This window comes from Stegodyphus dumicola, chromosome 7, assembly GCF_044657685.1.
Source record: "Stegodyphus dumicola isolate Sdum_Otavi_A_Nest chromosome 7, ASM4465768v1".
In the NCBI taxonomy this organism is placed as follows: domain Eukaryota; kingdom Metazoa; phylum Arthropoda; class Arachnida; order Araneae; family Eresidae; genus Stegodyphus; species Stegodyphus dumicola.
The window spans coordinates 71256364-71274818 of record NC_140774.1 but is presented as its reverse complement, the minus strand read 5'-3'; the positions used below and the strand labels follow the sequence as shown (position 1 = coordinate 71274818).

The 18455-nt window shown below is 32.6% G+C and overlaps 2 protein-coding genes across 6 annotated transcripts in view; one reads left to right on the top strand and one right to left on the bottom strand.

Moving 5' to 3' along the window:
• The window catches only part of LOC118195782 (L-fucose kinase-like), a 143534-nt gene extending 140592 nt beyond the window's left edge, over positions 1 to 2942 (bottom strand). For 3 of the 5 annotated variants that reach the window (XM_085820429.1, XM_085820430.1, XM_085820431.1), the window contains exon 1: positions 2769 to 2939. In XM_085820429.1, coding sequence (XP_085676555.1) covers positions 2769 to 2838 — 70 coding nt within the window. In that variant the 5' untranslated portion in view covers positions 2839 to 2939. Of the gene's footprint in view, positions 1 to 2768 lie in introns of all 5 variants that reach the window. The other 2 variants (XM_085820433.1, XM_085820434.1) reach the window with 1 other exon arrangement.
• Positions 2943 to 3007: 65 nt separating this feature from the next.
• CIAPIN1 (cytokine induced apoptosis inhibitor 1) overlaps positions 3008 to 18455 on the top strand; it is an 86625-nt gene continuing 71177 nt past the window's right edge. The window contains exons 1-3 of the mRNA XM_035362525.2: positions 3008 to 3187; positions 13766 to 13919; positions 14000 to 14149. Coding sequence (XP_035218416.1) covers positions 13766 to 13919; positions 14000 to 14149 — 304 coding nt within the window. The 5' untranslated portion in view covers positions 3008 to 3187. The remainder of the gene's footprint in view (positions 3188 to 13765; positions 13920 to 13999; positions 14150 to 18455) is intronic.

Genomic DNA, 18455 nt, shown 5'->3' with positions numbered 1-18455 from the left:
TGGGAGATTATTTTCAATGGCTGTACATGATAGAAGTAGGGATTTGTGATTTTATTTATTTGTGAACCATAGTATGAATTTTCTGGAGTGTGTCTGGCTGTCATGTAAATACAATAGTGATTACGTGGCAGCATGTTAAAGGCGGTATGAAATTGGTATTTCTGCCGTTCAAAAAAGCATTACTGCATGGTAAGTGCATTTTATTTTATTCTTGTTCTTATTTTGTAGAATGTTATGTTCATTGGTTCTTTAGTATGAATTTCTGTCGTTATTGTTGTTTTTAAAACAGAACGTTATGTACATGGTATTATTTGAAATTTATTGTTGTTATTTTATTAAAGAGAGGTGTGTGTAGATCGTAGATTCGTTCCTTGCCTAAATTGTGCAATTCGTAGATGTTTTTTAAGTTTAAACAGGATGATGTGTACATGGTATTCTTTGAAATTTATTGTTGTTATGTTAATTTATTAAAACGAGGTGTGTGTAATTCGTAAATTCGTTCGTTGCCTAAATTGTGCAATTCGTAGATGTTTTTGTAAGTTAAAACATGTCGCTGTGTACATGCATTCTTGTCAAATATTTTTGATTAGAAACTTTACGTTTTTGCTATCTAAATTTTTAGCTTAAATCGTGTGTTCAAAACGTAGTTTTTACATGTGCGAAAACCACGTTTTTGGAGACATTTTAGGCTTAAAGTTCGAAATGTAGAAAAAAAATTTAGATAGTAATATGGCAGTGTGAAGTTTCTCGCCAAAAATGTTTGGCGAGAAATTTGGCGACTTGAGGGCGCATATCAGAGTAGTTCCTGATTCTGTAAGTACAGTGATTTATTGGACCAGTCTCTTTTTGTGTGTGTGTGTGTGTGTGCGCCACACCTTGTACATACTTCTAAAGAAATTTCTTCACATATTTCTAAAGCAATGCAATGCTTTCTTTTTCGTCAATCAAATCTCCTATACCCATTATGATTCCTTACAAGAAAAAATAAATGTACTGATGCAAAAACAAACACTAATAAAAAAAATTTACCATCTGATTTAAAGATAGAAATTCATGCTCATCTACTGCATGTGTGCATACCTGGGTTGCCACATAAATACATTTGGTGGCAGATAATCAGAAAGAAACGAGAATTTTACAGATGATGATTTCTGTCATATTTTTGACATTTAGTATGTATTATTACAACAACAAATTGGTATTTATGTATTACCCTGTTGACCATGAAAATATTGCCAAGCAGTGTGATTTACTGCTAATTATGGATAAGCATGTTGTCACAACATATTCGTTAACAGCTGCACTTTTTTCTGATGTAATAACATTCGATTCTTGATAAGCTTCTTAAGTTTTTGTTCTTATGAACAAAAATATATTATTGCTGCATTTTTCTCTTGAGTTTTCAAAGCAATTATTAAAATATATAATTTGTCTTCTGTAGAACAGGAAGTAGTAGAATGAGATCTAACCATTAAAAAAAAAGGTGGGGATTGTATTAATGGATATGATATGCTCAGGGTAATATGGAGTATGGCTGACAAAACAGTAAAAGACTGGAATAATTACCTATGGGAAGTTTGTACTGAAAACCTTCTACACAGAGCATCCAGGAAAATCGGAGGGCTTAAATTAGTAGGAATTGAACTTTTTACGAAGCAAAAAAATTAAGTGGGTTAAATACTGATTATTTATTAAATAATGAGCTGTCAGTTCTTTCATAATTCTGCTGGTATGATTGGCACGTTTCATAGGATTTCCACTAACTTTCGTGGTTGATAGGATAATACATAAGTACCCATGAATTCTAAAGTTATGATTAATGTTTCATATTTTTAACCATCAAATATCAAGCAACAAAGCAGCACCACAGACACTGGAACTGTGAGAAATTTTTCGAAAGTCCCATCCTCTCCTTGCTGGCATCAACAAATGCTCTAATTTTGCAAATAGAATAGGATTACATAATAGTTTGAGCATCTTTGGTCTTTATGAATGCTAGTTTCATCGAGTTTTTATTCCTTACAAAAATTTATTTAAAGATGCCAGGATTAGTGCAACCTTTGCCATAAAATGTCTACAAAAAATAAATAAATCTAAAATAATTATTAAAAATAATAATATATAAAATAAAATTTTAATAAATACTTATTAAAAATAAACTAATTAAATATAATTAGTTAAATAAATTTCAGCAAAATAACCAATATTAAAATAGAAGGTACAACACTGATCTACTGCTATTTCTCATCCATTAACTCTTGACTGATGCTGTCCCATGAATTTTTAGAAATTCGTAGTCACAGGGTTAAAAGCTTGAAATTAATATATCACTAGGTAAATCTTTTCCTATATTTATCATACTAGCTGCTTCTGCAATAAAAATTAAAGTATTATGCGTTCAGAACAATGTCTGAAAAATCGCATTTTACAGACTGTAGCAGAATTATGGTGATTTGAACATTGTCTTTTTACTAAAATGAATGGTTATTCATGTGAACATAGTGTACTTTAAAGAAAGCGGCACGAAAGCAGTAATATTAGATTTGTTCCTCAAACATAGGACATAAAAACATCCTGCATACACAAATATGCGTTTAGGGGTTTAACAAAGCGGGTTCAAAATTCAACAATCTCGCTGACTTACAACTGATCGTAATTACATCATACAACGAAAAACTTCTACTTTTCTTAAATTTAGAAAATGTTTTCAAGTCTTCTTTTTACTTATTTCTATCTTTCTTATTTTACTATGTATATTCAGTACGAACCTGTTTCGACTGCTCTCACAGACGACAAGGTTGGGCATGTAATAACTATGATACTCCAATTTTTTATCATGTTTACATTCAGTTACTTCGGCTACCGAATTTCTTTAATTTAATCTTTTTCCCGCCGAATCTGCTGTATTTTATTATGGCTGGAGTTACGGGTAGTTTGTCCGAAGTGAATAATCCTCTTGTTACTGAAATGAATTTACAATAATATTAAAACTTTTATTTTACTTTTACTTTTTATCATATTGATTTCATAAACATAAATGTGCCTTGTTTGTTTTAATTATTTTTTACATATTATAATAGTAATCTCTTTATTATATTTATCTGAATATTCTACTTGTTTACAAAATAAGGCTTTAATGCTATCACAACCGTGACGTTCAAATTTCTCATGCTCCTGAATTTTTGAGGTTGTATGCTTTTTTTCATTTCGTCATCTTGAGTAAATGCTGCTTTATATGTCGAATAATTTAATGTATTTTAATCTTTGTGTTTCTGATTAAAAATTTTAACAGTAATATAGTTTACCTCAGTTAGTGTATTTCCATACAAACTTGTAAACGCTTTCGCGCATCGAAGTAAAAACTGTCTTATCTTAGGCATTTTTCAGCTATTGATTTTGCGTCATATATCATGTATATATTTATATAGATAGAGAGAGATAATTATACTTTTTATTAAAGCAAACAATAGCTTCGTAGTGAAGTAGTAAAAGTTATATGCATTCTAGTATGGTAATTATATACCAAAGTGATATGATTACCAGTGTAATTTTGTATTTATACGCTTGCATGATGTTTTTTCTCTGAATTTTAAGAATAAGATTCCAAAAATACTAATGCCAAATTTGTTTAAATAATATTCCAATTCGACTGTTGCTTGTTATCAAAACTAGTATAAAAATTTACAATGTGCTCTTAATTGAACATTACTATTAACTGTATGTATTATGTGGCATATATATATATATCTTTCCTATTATAAAGGTTTTCATAAAGCTATTACATTGTTCAATTTTGAAGTATATTAAAGTTTGAACCACTGTCATTCAAATGCATAAATTGGAAAATATTTGAAATTTTTAGTGATACATGAAAGATCCTTTGTATTAATATTTTAAAACATGGTTTAGCTATTTGGGAGGGGGGAGAGAAACAGTTTTACATTTTTTATTATTGTTGTTGTTGTGGAAATTATAATACTATCCTTGAGATGCATTGAATTGTAAGATCTGTCTCTTCTATTCCACATAAACTAAACTAGATCCTACAACGAACCTGGCGAATTCTCACACGGGCGTGAAGGATATACCAGCACAGAAGAAGGGGGAAAAGTAACCCTTTATTAATTCAACTCTAAACAGAAAAGCACGGAATTCATGCTTTACAATAATACCGACCAAGTGTAGTGGAATTTAAACATAGTATATAAATCAATTCAAATCTAAAATAGAATAGTGATGGATTAGCACGTTAAGTTACGTCTAACTTAGATTCACTCAATAAAAACCTAACTGGCGTGACAATTATATTAAATGGCCAAGGGGTGTACTATCATAACAGCGAGATAGCAACGAAACATGCTCAGAATAAACTGAGAGATTCACCCATTTAAATACTTACTTCACTTAACTTTAAATTTACATCCTGGCAAGGAAATGTGAGGGGAAGTTGAGGAGTTCAGAAAAGATATCAAACTTAGTGATTTGTTATACAAAATAAGGAAAACCCTAGAGAATCATTAAATAAAAGTTTCTGTTTCTTGGTGATAGCTTCCTTTATAAAATCTGTAATTAAAATTAGTGTTGTGTACATTATAAATAGCCTAGATTCTAAAGCTGTATTGTAATATTTTGGTGAATTTGGGTTTTTAATCATGATGATATAAAACGCTTGTTAATTTATATACTACACAGTACATTCATTTGTTTCTATAACTATTTAAATCCCCCCTGCATCAGTAGTTGCTCCTATTCGATCCAGAAAATGTTTTTTTTTTTTTTGTCGAAAAGACCTTCATTTACAAAATGTTTACCTAGCTAGGGATGCAATATGTCGAGGGTGTGGTAAAGAGGGCCATTACCAAAAGGTATGCAAAACCAAACTTGTACGCAGTACTACTAATTCCACAGTGGTAGTTTATACATTAGCATTAGCTTCAATGTTTTCTCACTGTCTTGAAAGGTCAATAACTAAAGTCCTAGTAAATGGAGTTCAGCTGAATGCCTTAATTGATACCGGTAGTTCACTAAGTTTTTTTAAATCAATGTTTTGTAAAAAAATGTCAAATTCAAGTAAAACCATATTTTGGTAGAATAACCATGGCTAACTCTTCTCTAACTTCAGATGTTATAGGCTGTTCTTTAGTTAATATCAAATTGCAAACCCATGTGTACCCTAATGTAGAGGTATTAATTATGAAGAATTTCTCTGTGCAGACTTTCTTATCAGGCATGATTTATTAAAAGATTATTCTTCTGTTGATAGAATTTAAAGGTGACAGACCACCTCTTAGAATTTGTTCATTAGCAATTGCTCTTGTAGCCCCTGTGTCATTGTTCTCTAATTTAATGCGTGATTGTAGGCCTATTGTTAAAGAGTCAAGACACCAAACTGAAGAAGACAAAATATTCATAGCTACTGAAGTATGTAAATTACTTAAAGACAGTGTCATTGAACCAAGTAATTCTCCTTGGCGTGCACAATTTTTGTTATGAAAGAAGAACATCATAGACTCAGAATGGTTATAGATTATTTGCAGACTATAAACAAATTTACTATGCTTGATGCTTACTCTCTTCCCCAAATTGAAGAATTGATTTTACAAGTATCAAAATATAAAATACAGTCGAATTTGATTAATTGGATCACCGAATAATCGGACCAGCCGCTTTTTCGGACCAAATCCTAAAGAACCAAAACAAATCCTATGTACATAAGCCTAATATTGTTCATTTATTTAGACTAAAATTCCTTTTAATTGGACCAAAAAATGTGAGAGCGAATAAGAAACAGAAGCCACAAGTCAGCCGCGTACAGGTGGTCTGCGACATATGGAAGGGTCTGTAGTTGCGACTCCCCAGGAAAATGCTTTACCAAGGGTCAGGAATTCCTTAAAGTACATGACAAAAGCAAAACTGGTGAGGGGTGAACACGTGCACCATTTTCTTTGACCTGCGCCTCCGAGTTTCGAGGAAGTGAACAATCGTGTGTCCGGCTCCACCTGAAAGGAATTCCCTCCTGTCAATCATGATTAAAGTTTACACGAGAAAGCTATCATTTCATCACCTTTTTGGGATGATTTTAGTGCCAAAGCTTTGAATGGCAAGCATTTTATCTCCCTCTTTGACGTCAACATCTTGAACCGAAACACCAAGGTTTCTTCAGTCCACTTTAGTCAGTGAACTGTGCACGTGTCTCGTCTCCTCTGCCAAAATGCCACAACGAGACTTGACATTAGCTGAAAAAATTGGTTTTTTGGATACGATCAAGCAACAACCACGAAACACTAGTCAGCATCGGTTGGTGGAAATAACCGAATTGGAAAAGACTACAATTTCGTGCTTGATAAAACAAGAGAATGAGCTACGAGAAGAATAGGTACAATGTGAAGGAGGAGGAGGAACTTCCAAAAAACGGAAGCTTGAGGACCCAGATGTCGATGAGGCCCTTAATGAATGGTTTGCCATTGTTACTGGACGATTTGTGCGAGTAAGTGGCCCAATATTAAAGTGCAAAGCAGAAGAACTCACTAAAAAGCTGTGCCACGATGACTTTAAAGCTACGGATGGTTGGTTGTCTCGATGGAAATCTAGATATGACATAAAATTCAAGAAAGCACATGGCGAGAAAGAAAGTACTGATAGTGCAAATGCTGAAGAATAAAAATCAACAAAACTGCCCGGGCTTCTTGAAAATTTTTCAGCAGATGACATCTACAATGCTGATGAGACTGGGCTATATTATCATGCTACATTGGACAGCTCGTTAAGTTACAAACATGTTGCACTCTCTGGCTCCAAAAATGCGATGGATCACGTAACTGTTTTGTTTTGTTCAAACATGTCGGGAACAGACAAGAAGAAGCTGTTAGTTATAGGAAAAAGCACTAAGCTTTGCTGCTTTAAAGGACTTCAGGTGGACAGTTTACCAGTTGTGTATCATGCGAACAGAAATGCGTGGATGACCTCTGAACTTTCTAAAGAATGGCTGAAGGATTGGAACAGAGAGCTACAATGCCAGTCGAGAAAAATGCTGCTTCTTCTTGACAGTTGTGCAGCACATCCTCATTTAGATTGCTTGATGAATGTCCAAGTGGAATTTCTACCTCCCAGGACCACAGCTTTGGTCCAGCCAATGGACTTGGGCATCGTAAAAAATTTGAAGACCCTTTATCGTGTAAGGTTGATTAATTACATCCTTGAAGCAATTGAAGAATGTTTTCTGACTTCATCGTCAAAAGCCAGCGACGTCAGTGCAAAGGTCAACATCTTAGGCTGCTACCACACGTCGGTTTGTTTTGGAAGAGCAACTGTTTGGAACAATTTTTCTGCTTTGTCACCATAGTCAGTCACCATAGATCACTTTGGGGCTCACACAGGGCAAACTAGTTCCCCATTACAAACAAGCTCATAGCATTCGAAGCTGATAGCTGATTGGTTGAAAACGAACAACTTGCAATTTTTTTGGAAAGGAAGGAAAAAGTCGCACGTCTTTCTTTCAATAATAAACCAGGCAGAAAAACTGTCTGAAACAGTTGTTCGTGTGAAACAAACGCCGTGTGATATGAGCCTTACCAGCAGTTACATTTGTGGCCGACAGCTGGCAAAAATTGAACAGTGAGACAATTCAGAACTGTTTTTCTCACTGTGGCTTTAAGTACTTGGTTTTGGACATGGATGTGGACATGCTCATTGAAAGTGAAAATGATGATTTACATGTTGAACTTCAACAAGTAGAAAATTGAGAACAATTTTTATCCATGGACAACGAGCTTCAATGCTACGATGAAAATGAAGATTACGACGCTGCAATCGTTGCTCGAGTTGCATCATAATAGGGTTTCCATAGCATTCAACTCCTCAGGTTACCATAAATGAAACAACAACTTAGTGATAATCCAAGGGGCACCCTTAAATCTACTCTAACATTTTAATGAATACATTGATTACATTTTGCATAGTGCACCTATGAAACTGGAGCGTTTTGATAAATTAGGTCATTCATTTAAGGGTAATAGTAAACAAACTAAATTTTAGATGTCAATATAAGTATATTTATACACTCTACTAAACAATAACTATCATAAGGACTATTTTGTAACATTTATAAACAATACTTAGTTTTATCTCACAGATTTAACTGGCTCATAAAAATACATTGAATATGCAGGTATTGTACTATATTTCATTAAGGCCAATGGAAATTTCATGCTTTTCTTTAAAAAAAAAGTTGTAAACTCTATTGCTTTCCCAGTGTAAAACAGATATTTACCATAGAATCACAATTTTGATTATTGATTTGTATTTGTTTAATTTCAAACTGAATGAATAAAGACAAATTTCAGTACTTTCCGATTATCTCGCATCAATATTAGTAAATTGTAAATACATCTCACAAAAAAATCGCCAGCTCATTCACAGTTTTGTTAATTGGCAAGAAATAGTTCTTTAACAGTGTTTAAGGCTCATAAAACAAAAATCAATACTTTTTTTCCATTATATACAGGCACCATGAAAAAATGTAAGATATTTTTTATTATAACAGTATTAGTAAATTGTAAATACATTTTAACTGAAGTACAATTTAAATTTGAACTGGGGCCATGAATTTAGAGATGTTTTGCAACATTTTAGGAAAAACAATTATTGTTTTAGTGTAATTTTCACCACATAAACTTTAATAATTATGATTCAAGATGATGGCATGAGATACCATGTTGGTATTTATTATGCTATTTTTCAATGCCCCACATTCTTTCAACTGGTACGGCATCTAGTATTTGGGTTTACGAAATTGTGTTTGGTTAACTGTAAGATGATTATATCCTGCTTCTTTCAAATCATCTGTTTTGTATGCTTTTCAACAATCAGAAAAAAGTGTACTGTCATCTGCAACATTTTTTTTCAGTCACATTAAGTAAAGTTTTAGTTGAGCGATCCGAAATGCCTGCAAGAAAACATGCTTCTGTTTCTCTATATAGGCTTCCAAAATGGAAGAACGCATCAAACATTACTCTTTCTTCTCATAAAAATTTTTGGTACTTTTTTGCTGGCGCATAGCATATAGTATACGAATAAAAAAATTTTAGTTCTAAGATTTTTTTTATTTTGAAGGCATAAACATTTTAATATCATTTAAAATTTTGTAAAATCCAATAAATAAAGACAATAAATTTGTAAAAAGACATTAATTTAAGAATTTACTATGCTTTCATGGTTATACATCCTGATTCGCCAGTTCGTATCACGTAACCCAAAGTAATCTCATCTCATGTAAACTAGCTACAAAAATATAATTCTCTCAGTAATTAACTACATTAATTTCAGTTAAATCTTAATTTGGAATACAAGTTTAAATGCAAGAATTATTTCAATTCGTACAAATAGCTTGCTCAGAAATTGTGTAAAACCACAACGCTTTACTTCGCTAGTGCATTCTCATCAGAATTAATGAATTTAACCCTTAATTTTGCCTTTCCTATATTTTCGCCTTCGAGTGAGCTGTGTGATTGCATCCTAACTGACTTAATTACCACAAATGGTCTTAGGGTATAAATTTAACTATCTTTTTTTTTTTTTTTTAAATTCTATGTAACGGTATGCCAGTATTGAAAGAAACAATCAATCTGATAAGAAATGGGGTTGATCTTTACATTATGGTAAATTGGTGTTTTTTTGGCGAAAATTTGGCGACCAACTCTTCTACAGCAACCCTCTATTTTTTTTTCCCACCGCCATTTTGTCTTCATGAAGTAAAGACATGTTTCTTTTCTTTTTATCTACTGAACACTTCTTCCAACAATCTACTAGCCGAATTACACTTATGCTAGAAATTTTATCTAACAAAACTGCTTAATCATGACAAATATTCGCTGCAAAATTGGGAAAAAGTGCACAATACCATACTCCTTACGCGTTTTTCAAAATAACACATACACATAAACCATGTACACGCCGACTTATTTTTACTTAAAAAAACATCCCAGAATTACACAAAAATGGCATTGGGCACACTCTTCACTATATCCATGTACACTGCTTTTTTCTCATAAATTAGAAAAATTTCACGAAAATACATGACAATTTTCTGAATCTTTAAACCCGGTAAAAAGAACATATATGAAATTACCTGATCGAAAAAAGTATATACCCTTTCCAAATATGAACATTTCCACATATAAAATAAATAAAATATCCAAAAACTTTTACCTCTAAATCATCTATTATATTATACACGTCACCAACGAATTCATACCGCAAGCATTACAATTACTTAGTGTCAAATATTTAAATTATTTCCATGCACATTTACTTCACCTTAAACGTATACCAAATTCCTACAAACATAAAATTCACAAAATAACTATCATTTAATTAAAATATCACTAAACCATGTACACGTCGACTTATTTTTATTTAAAAAAACATCCCAGAATTGCACAAAAATGGCATTGCGCACACTCTTCACTATATCCATGTACACTGCTTTTTTCTCATAAATTAGAAAAATTTCACAAAAATGCATAACAATTTTCTGAATCTTTAAACCCGGTAAAAAGAACATATATGAAATTACCTGATCGCGAAAAAGTATATACCCTTTCCAAATATGAACATTTCCCCGTATAAAATAAATAAAATATCCAAAAACTTTTACCTCTACATTATCTATTATACTACAAACGTCACTAACTAATTCATACCGCAAACATTACAAATGGTTACAAATACTTAGTGTCAAATATTTAAATTATTTCCATGCACGTTTACGCAAATTACTTTACTTCCACCTTACATTTAGAAAAATGCATAAAAATAATATCCTCAAATAATTAAAAATACTAACTTACCTATTCTTCTTCAGAATCTTGATTACGTGTCCGATAAACTTTTCTTATTTCTGTTTCAGGATCTTTAAAACCATACTTATAGTTCACACCAAGGTACCAGGTAAAATAAATAACTTAATAAAACATCTTTACTTCTATCTCACACAACCTTAAAGAAACACTTATTACTACCCCTTTCAATCCCACTAAATACCCATTTCGAATTCTCTTTAGTTAGGGCCATGGGATCCAAAAATTAACGAACACTGTTTCACACAACACAGAATAAAGCCAAATACAAAATTTCCAGATTTTTTCCCCGATTTCCCCCCTTTTCCGATTAAAGAACCATAATTCGTCCATTAATATCACATGACATATCCCATGATCTCTCATTTCCCTCACACAAAATAATGCGTAATCAGAACTGAGTACTGCTCACATTATTACCAAAGTCCCAGGTAGTAACCTTTATCGCCTCCAAAATGTCGCCAAACTACCAGTTACCATATTCTAAAGATCAGCCAGAAATGGTTGCAACTTGTTTTTAAAATGAACCGTAAAAGGTTACAGCGAAGATATTCCGTTTGGCATCAGTTGTACAATTATTGGCGACTTTATCGTTTGCGCCGGCAAAACGGAAAAGTACCAGATTTTTTTGTCAACTTCTACCCTTCTGTTATTTCCATCAATTTTGACATTGTCCACATAACAAGGCATGAGCACAAACCTCCCACATGTAATTGTTCCAGGTCAACGACCACAGTATTGTGGTTTATTTTTAATTGCATATTACAAAATTCAACTGAGATCAGTTCATGGTACTATCAGCTAATTTTACAGCTGTAAGGAAATTTAGGTGCAACTCTTCAAATCAAGTGTGAGATATGACACTTATTTTTCCTAGGCAAGATCTTAAGTTTGCATTGCCGTTTTAGTGTATCGTAATAGGTAAGAAACAACATCGTTTCATGATTATTTTTACAAAATCTTCGCCAATGAAGAATTCCTTTATGCCATAATAATTTCACTGCCTCCTCTTTATCTTAATTCCAGATTGTGATTTTTTGTTTTCCTCTCTAAAAAGTGCTTTTAGTCAAATTCAAAGAAAATTATCTATCAAATTATTTTTCGTGCAGTTCTGAAAAAAGGCTGCAAATCATAACATGGCTGAGTTTCACTCATAGAGCCAAGATGACTTAGTTAATCACAATGTTGCTTAGCTAATCACACTGTTTCTATCTTCAGCATGTTACTATACATTTTAAGTGTTTTTTTCATGGTGCCCATAGAAGAGGAAAGTACTCAAAAATCTATGAAATCACTATTTGGCAAAATAACCAATAAATATGAAGTGTATAATTTCACATGTACCCAAACAGGTATATGGTACATGCATGTATGGATTATTTATTATGACATTCATACTTAAAAATACACCAAAAACAGACAGTTCTACCAAAAGATAAAACCAGGGCTATGAATAATCAGGAAGTACCCAAATTTCTAAGTATGGATACTTTTTGTTAAATAAAATTTAATTTGTTGACATGTCACTTATTTTAACTATAAGTAAACACACAAATTAAAATAATTAATTTCATGGTTGTTTATTTTATATATATGGTTTATAAGATTTTAATGGAATAACATAATGAATAAATTTTCAACTTTTGCGTAGCATTCAGTTTGATGATAATTTGTTAAGACATCCTTTCATATATTTGCCCAAGAGGGGATGTAAATAATTCATATATATTATAACATGTTATAGGTTATAATGTAAATTGACAGTATTTGAAAGAATGTGCTTATTTACTGTTTAATGTACACTCAAAATATGATCCAAGTGCCCCTTCCCAAATTCTGATTTAGAATTTGTGTATGAATAACATCTAGTATGGTATAAAACTAAATTAATTACAGTCAAAAGTGGTTAATTTGGACACCCATAATCCGGAATGATCTATAATCCGGACCTCAAAGCTACAAACTTTCTACCACTGCGAATTTGCGCGTGCGCAAAATACGTTTACGAATGCGCGTTTAATGTATAACGGACGGGATAAGCTAAGCTAAAATTATCTAATTATCTATTTCATTTAATGTTGCAGATTGCGTTGTTCCTTAATCTTCGAATTGGATCCGGATTATTATTTTTTGCAGACTGTTAGAAAAATTTTAGAAAAGTAAGCTTGAACTTTTGATTATGTCAAATAGAATTTCCGATATATATTTACTAATATGTAAAGGATATACAAAGCGAAAGTATCTTTCGGAGTCCATTAAACAAAAAGTGGAATTGCTGCAAAAAAATGGATAAAAGCATATCCTTTGTTTATCTTTAACTCTGCCCCTGCGTGCAATGAATTGGAAGTTGATCTGTCAGCACTATCCTTATCTTAAGGGCAGATGTTTTTATTTTATTTGGCTTATAATTGCTTACTCAATGTATTATTTCATCTCGTCTTTGATATGATTTAAATCACCCTTCGGATAGCGAAGAAAGTGATAGAGGTTATTGAAAACGAAAAAATTTCGATTGACAAATTAGTCGACACAGCAATTATAGGACTTGAACAGCGGAACTTTGTAACTGAACAAGAAATTATGTCTGTTTATAGAATTAAAGAGAATGTATTGTCACATAAAAAATGAAGCAACTTAAACAACTTACATTGAAAGAAATGTTTAATAAAGTAAACAAATAAATATTAAGGGGGTTTTTTTTTGTAAATTTTGATACCCTTTAGATCATAATTGTTCTTTATTTCGTAAAATACGGTTTCATATTTTTAATTTTATAATTTCTGCATGCCATTTTATCAGATTTAAACTGATGATCTATAATCCGGAAAAATCGATAATCTGGAATCGCCGAAATCCCGACGAGTCCGGATTAACGACTTTTGACTGTATAACTAAATGTATATTTTTAGATGGCTGCTAATCCGTCAAGTGGACAAAAGATACTATTGTTATGGGGATCGTATGTAAAACAAGAACATCTAGAGGAAGTAGTTAAAGAGCTTCAGCAAGCTGTTGGAGACCAAGGAATGGTGGCAGTTGAACATTTGGAACGTCTAGTTGTTTGTAGGTTTTAGTTTTTTTTAAATTACTGTATTTATACCAGTATCAGTTTGATGATATTAATTTATTAATTTTTTTCTTAGCTGATCATGCAAGCTCATCTTTTGATACCATATATTGTGGAACACTTACTCCAACAATTACATTTCATCCTGCTGAAGTATTTGCAGAAATAGCACGAATACTGAAGCCAGGAGGAACTGTGATCATTAGGGAATCTGTGGCAACTCGAGGTATGTGAAAGTACCTTAATATAAGATTTTAAATTTACACATGAACATGTTTGTTAAATATTATCATTCCTGAAAACTTTGTATTAATTATCATAATATAGATTAAAATTTTGTACCATGAGTGGATTTTATTTAAAAGTCAAAAATTTAATTGGAAGCACTTCCGCAGAGAACCCGGTAAATGTAAACATCGCCAACTTTGGCGATAATAGTTCAAACCTGGTAACCTAGTTAATTCATCCTATTCGGTTATGCGAAGGTTGTCGTTGTTCGCATTTTGAGATTTATAATATTTTTTTCCTTATTATTATTTTTTCTGAATTTTTTAAAACGAATAGATAGAAATATTTTCGCATAATTAAAGAAGTTTTCATCGAAAGATGCCGGTTCTCGGGTCGTCAGTTCGGGATCAAAGGAAGAAATTATGGCGGGAGGGGTGAATGCCAATTTGTAACATGGCTGTTAACGTTATGTTCTTGATTATTAACAGCTGTAAGCACGCAGAACCATGAGGTTTCCAACCCCTATAATAATTTTAAAATGTATAAAGTTCTAGTTTTCTTAAAAATGCTACTGAAGAAAATTTGATTACTGTTGAAAGTTATTTGTATTGTGAAATATATTATGAAAAGCTGCATGCAAGTAACTTCAAAATAAATAAATAAAACTATGTAAAATGGATGTATTAAAGTTCATGCATTCATAACATTCATAAATTTATTACATGGGCATGGGTCTTACCGAAATACATCAATCAACAGGCAAAGTACTTAATAGTGAAAAAAGACACTTTTAATAGAAATATTAGTATTCTATATGAATTGGAGAAAATACATATAAATATATTGTAAACGTAAGTATAAGAATACTAATTGTTATTTTTTAAATGAATTTTTACTTCCCGTTGTGTTTAATACATTGTTTCTGTGCTAACTTGAATTTAATACAAATTTATTTTCGTGTATCAGGTTTAACCTGTTAGTTTTTACATCTACATACTTATTATCTGTGAATTTTGGTAAAATCCTAGTATACGGTGCAGCCTTGGCGCGACTGAAAATTATCGCCAACACCAAAAATGATCCAAAGAACGTCTATATATATACTATACACCACATAGTATATATACTATATACATGGTATATACTAAGTTTAACTACATATTTTCTTTGAATGACCCGTTAATTACTCATTGTATATGTCCCGTTTTTACTGCTCATCATAAAGTCGCCAAAAGTAGCCAAATCCCGTGTGCACCGGATACTAGGATTAAACCTGAATTTTTACTACCATTGTCTGCTAACTTGAATTTACATCACAAAAAACCACATTTACAAAATATCACGCTTACAGCTCGGCTCGAGCTTGGTGAGTAAAACTGCAACTGCGCCAACGGGTTCTCTGCGGATGAAAACCCATTTAATTTGCTAATCAAGAAATAAAAATAAAAATGTAAATATCCTTTCATAAGAATATTAAGTTCAAAATTCCATTATAATACCTATATTTTCTCAAGCTTTTTGATAAATTATTCTCAGTATTCTTGCAATAGGTGACTTACCCGCCATCCGTTGATCAAAACTGAAGAAATTGATAACATTAACATACTAAAGTGCAGGAAAAGCAGCACTTCATAGATAAATACAAAGAAATTATATGTACTTATATTTCCTACATAATTACAAGATTTATTGCATTATTATATTATATATTAAATTATGCAACTTTAAAAAGGAATACATTGATGGGATTCTCCTGACATATCATGTCCTTCAGTGGTTGGCGTTACACATTAAAAGAAGCAGTTAGCTTTCACATTTGTCAGTAGTCATTATTTTGCTAGCATAATCAAATATAAAACAGCACTGATAGCCTGTCCTTATTTTTCATTCACTCAAACTGTATTCATTTCTATCAGCATGGCCCGAAATTTGGTAGATTTTTGGCCTCATTTTTGACAGATTATCACCACAATTCCTAGGTGATAGGGCAACATTGCCAATGTTATTTTGTATTCCATACACTTATTTACACTCATGTCCATAAATTAAGGATAATTCGGAGTCACGCGGAAATCAAACTCTAAAATAAATATATCACCTGTAAAATCACTATACACATCTTCAAAAATCATATGCAAATTTCAGGAAGTAACCAGATGACACCGATGGTACGTCACAATGACGAGAGTGTAAGAGAGTGATATATAAGGAATACAGGCAAAGAAGTAAAATTGTTCGCACGAGCTTTATAAGCATTTCAGTGCAATAACCGAATAGTTATGACGCTGTTAGAACAACTTTCACTTCATCATCTCACCACTAGATGGCTGCACTATGCAGGAAGCAGTTATTCGAAGATGGCTCGCCTGCTAGCTTGAAATTGTAACAAATTAATAATAAATTATAAAATAATGATTAATTGTAAAGGAAAAATACTGGTTAATTGTAAGCATTCTAAACTAATTTGTAAAGTGTTTTGGTAATTTTTCTAATTGTTTTCTAATTTCTAATTGTTTATTAATTTTTCACTGTGTATTTTTAACTGCAGTTCAACTGTAACTTTGAACTGTGAGAGAGTTTGTCTGTCTCGCAGTCAGGAGCTATGTGTTGGACTGTGTGTGTGTGGAGCATGTGTAAAAATAAAACTCTTGCATTTTTTCAGTTTAGTTCTGCTGATTTGTTTTAATGTAACAGGATCTTTATTAATATTGCACGGACATTTGGTGACTCTAGTGTGCAGGACACTGCAATGTGCTTAATCTTAATGCATCCACATAATTTCCAGAGTAGAAGAGACTTTCTGCTATTTTAGTGTTTCCGGACAATGTGCTAAACATTCCAGAACAAGTGTCTTGTGATTATTGATTTTCTTTTGAGTGTTATGAATGTTTTTTCGGATATAAGAAAGTGAAGCACAAAAATGCCTGATAGGAATAGTCATGGCAGTGATGTGCAGCTGGAAGCAAGCAAAGTGAGCGTAAAGATTCCCCCATTCTGGATTGATAGACCAGAGATATGTTTCTATACTGTTGAAGCCCAATTTAAAATTGCAGGAATTACGTCAGAAGAAACCAAGTTTAACTACGTAGTGGCTCAGCTGGATCCTAAGTTTGTTGAAAACATATGGAACATTATCAAAGATGAAACTGCAACTAAATACTCAGCAGCAAAAGAAAGGCTAACAAACTTATTTAAAGAGAGTGAAAATAAGCACATCAAACGATTATTGACTGGTTTAGAACTTGGCGATATGAAGCCAGTTCAACTCCTTCGAAAGATGAGAACGCTTGGTGATAATAACGATGTGTCTGATAAAGTCTTACGTACTCTGTGGATGGAAAAGTTGCCTGACGCAGTCAAAAATATCCTTATAGTCAGTGATGAGAGTCTTGAAAAATTAGCCACAATGGCTGATAAAATTGCAGAAATGGGTCCACGCATGGAACTTGCAAGTGCAAGTAATAATTCCCTCACAGTTAATGAACTTCTCACCAAAATATCTGCCTAAATGTAGCTTCGCTCAGTGTACAGCATTCGAGATCACGAACTCTAGTGTCCCAGTCACAGGCATAGGATTCGCAGCAGATCTCAGAAACGGTACAGTCCAAAAGGCAGACTGTGCTATTTCCACTTTAAATTTGGCAAAAAGTGTTTTCCGGAAAAGTGTACACCTCCATGCAGCTGGAAACAGACGGAAAACTCCAGCCAGCAGTAGATTCAGCGGCTAGCTCTGCTGCTAAACACATGAATAGCCGTAAGTTCCGGTTATTTGTAACGGATAGAAATTCAGGACTAAATTTTTTAGTGGACAGTGAAGCAGATGTATCATTGCTGCCAGCAAATTCTATAACAAAGGGATCTTGTGAGTACAAATTATATGCTGCTAATGGGACAGAAATACCAACTTTTGGTATAAAGGTGCTTACTTTAGATTTAGGACTGAGACGCCCATTTCAATGGCCATTTATCGTTGCCAAGGTAAGCAAAGGCATATTAGGTGCAGATTTTTTGAACCAATTTCATTTATTAATTGATATAAAAAAGAAACAGTTAATCGATGGCATTACTCAACTTAAAGTCTCAAGTGATATAATGTCAATTGGTGTCGATCATGTTATATCTACCTTAAATAATTCTTTCAAATTTGCTGAATTGTTACGTCAGTACCCAAATATCACTAAACCTAATGTGCTAAATAAACAAACAAAGCATAATGTTAAACACTATATTTTTACAAAAGGCCAACCTGTATATGCTTGTGCACAACAGCTAGATGCAAAAAAAACTGAAACTGACAAAGCAAG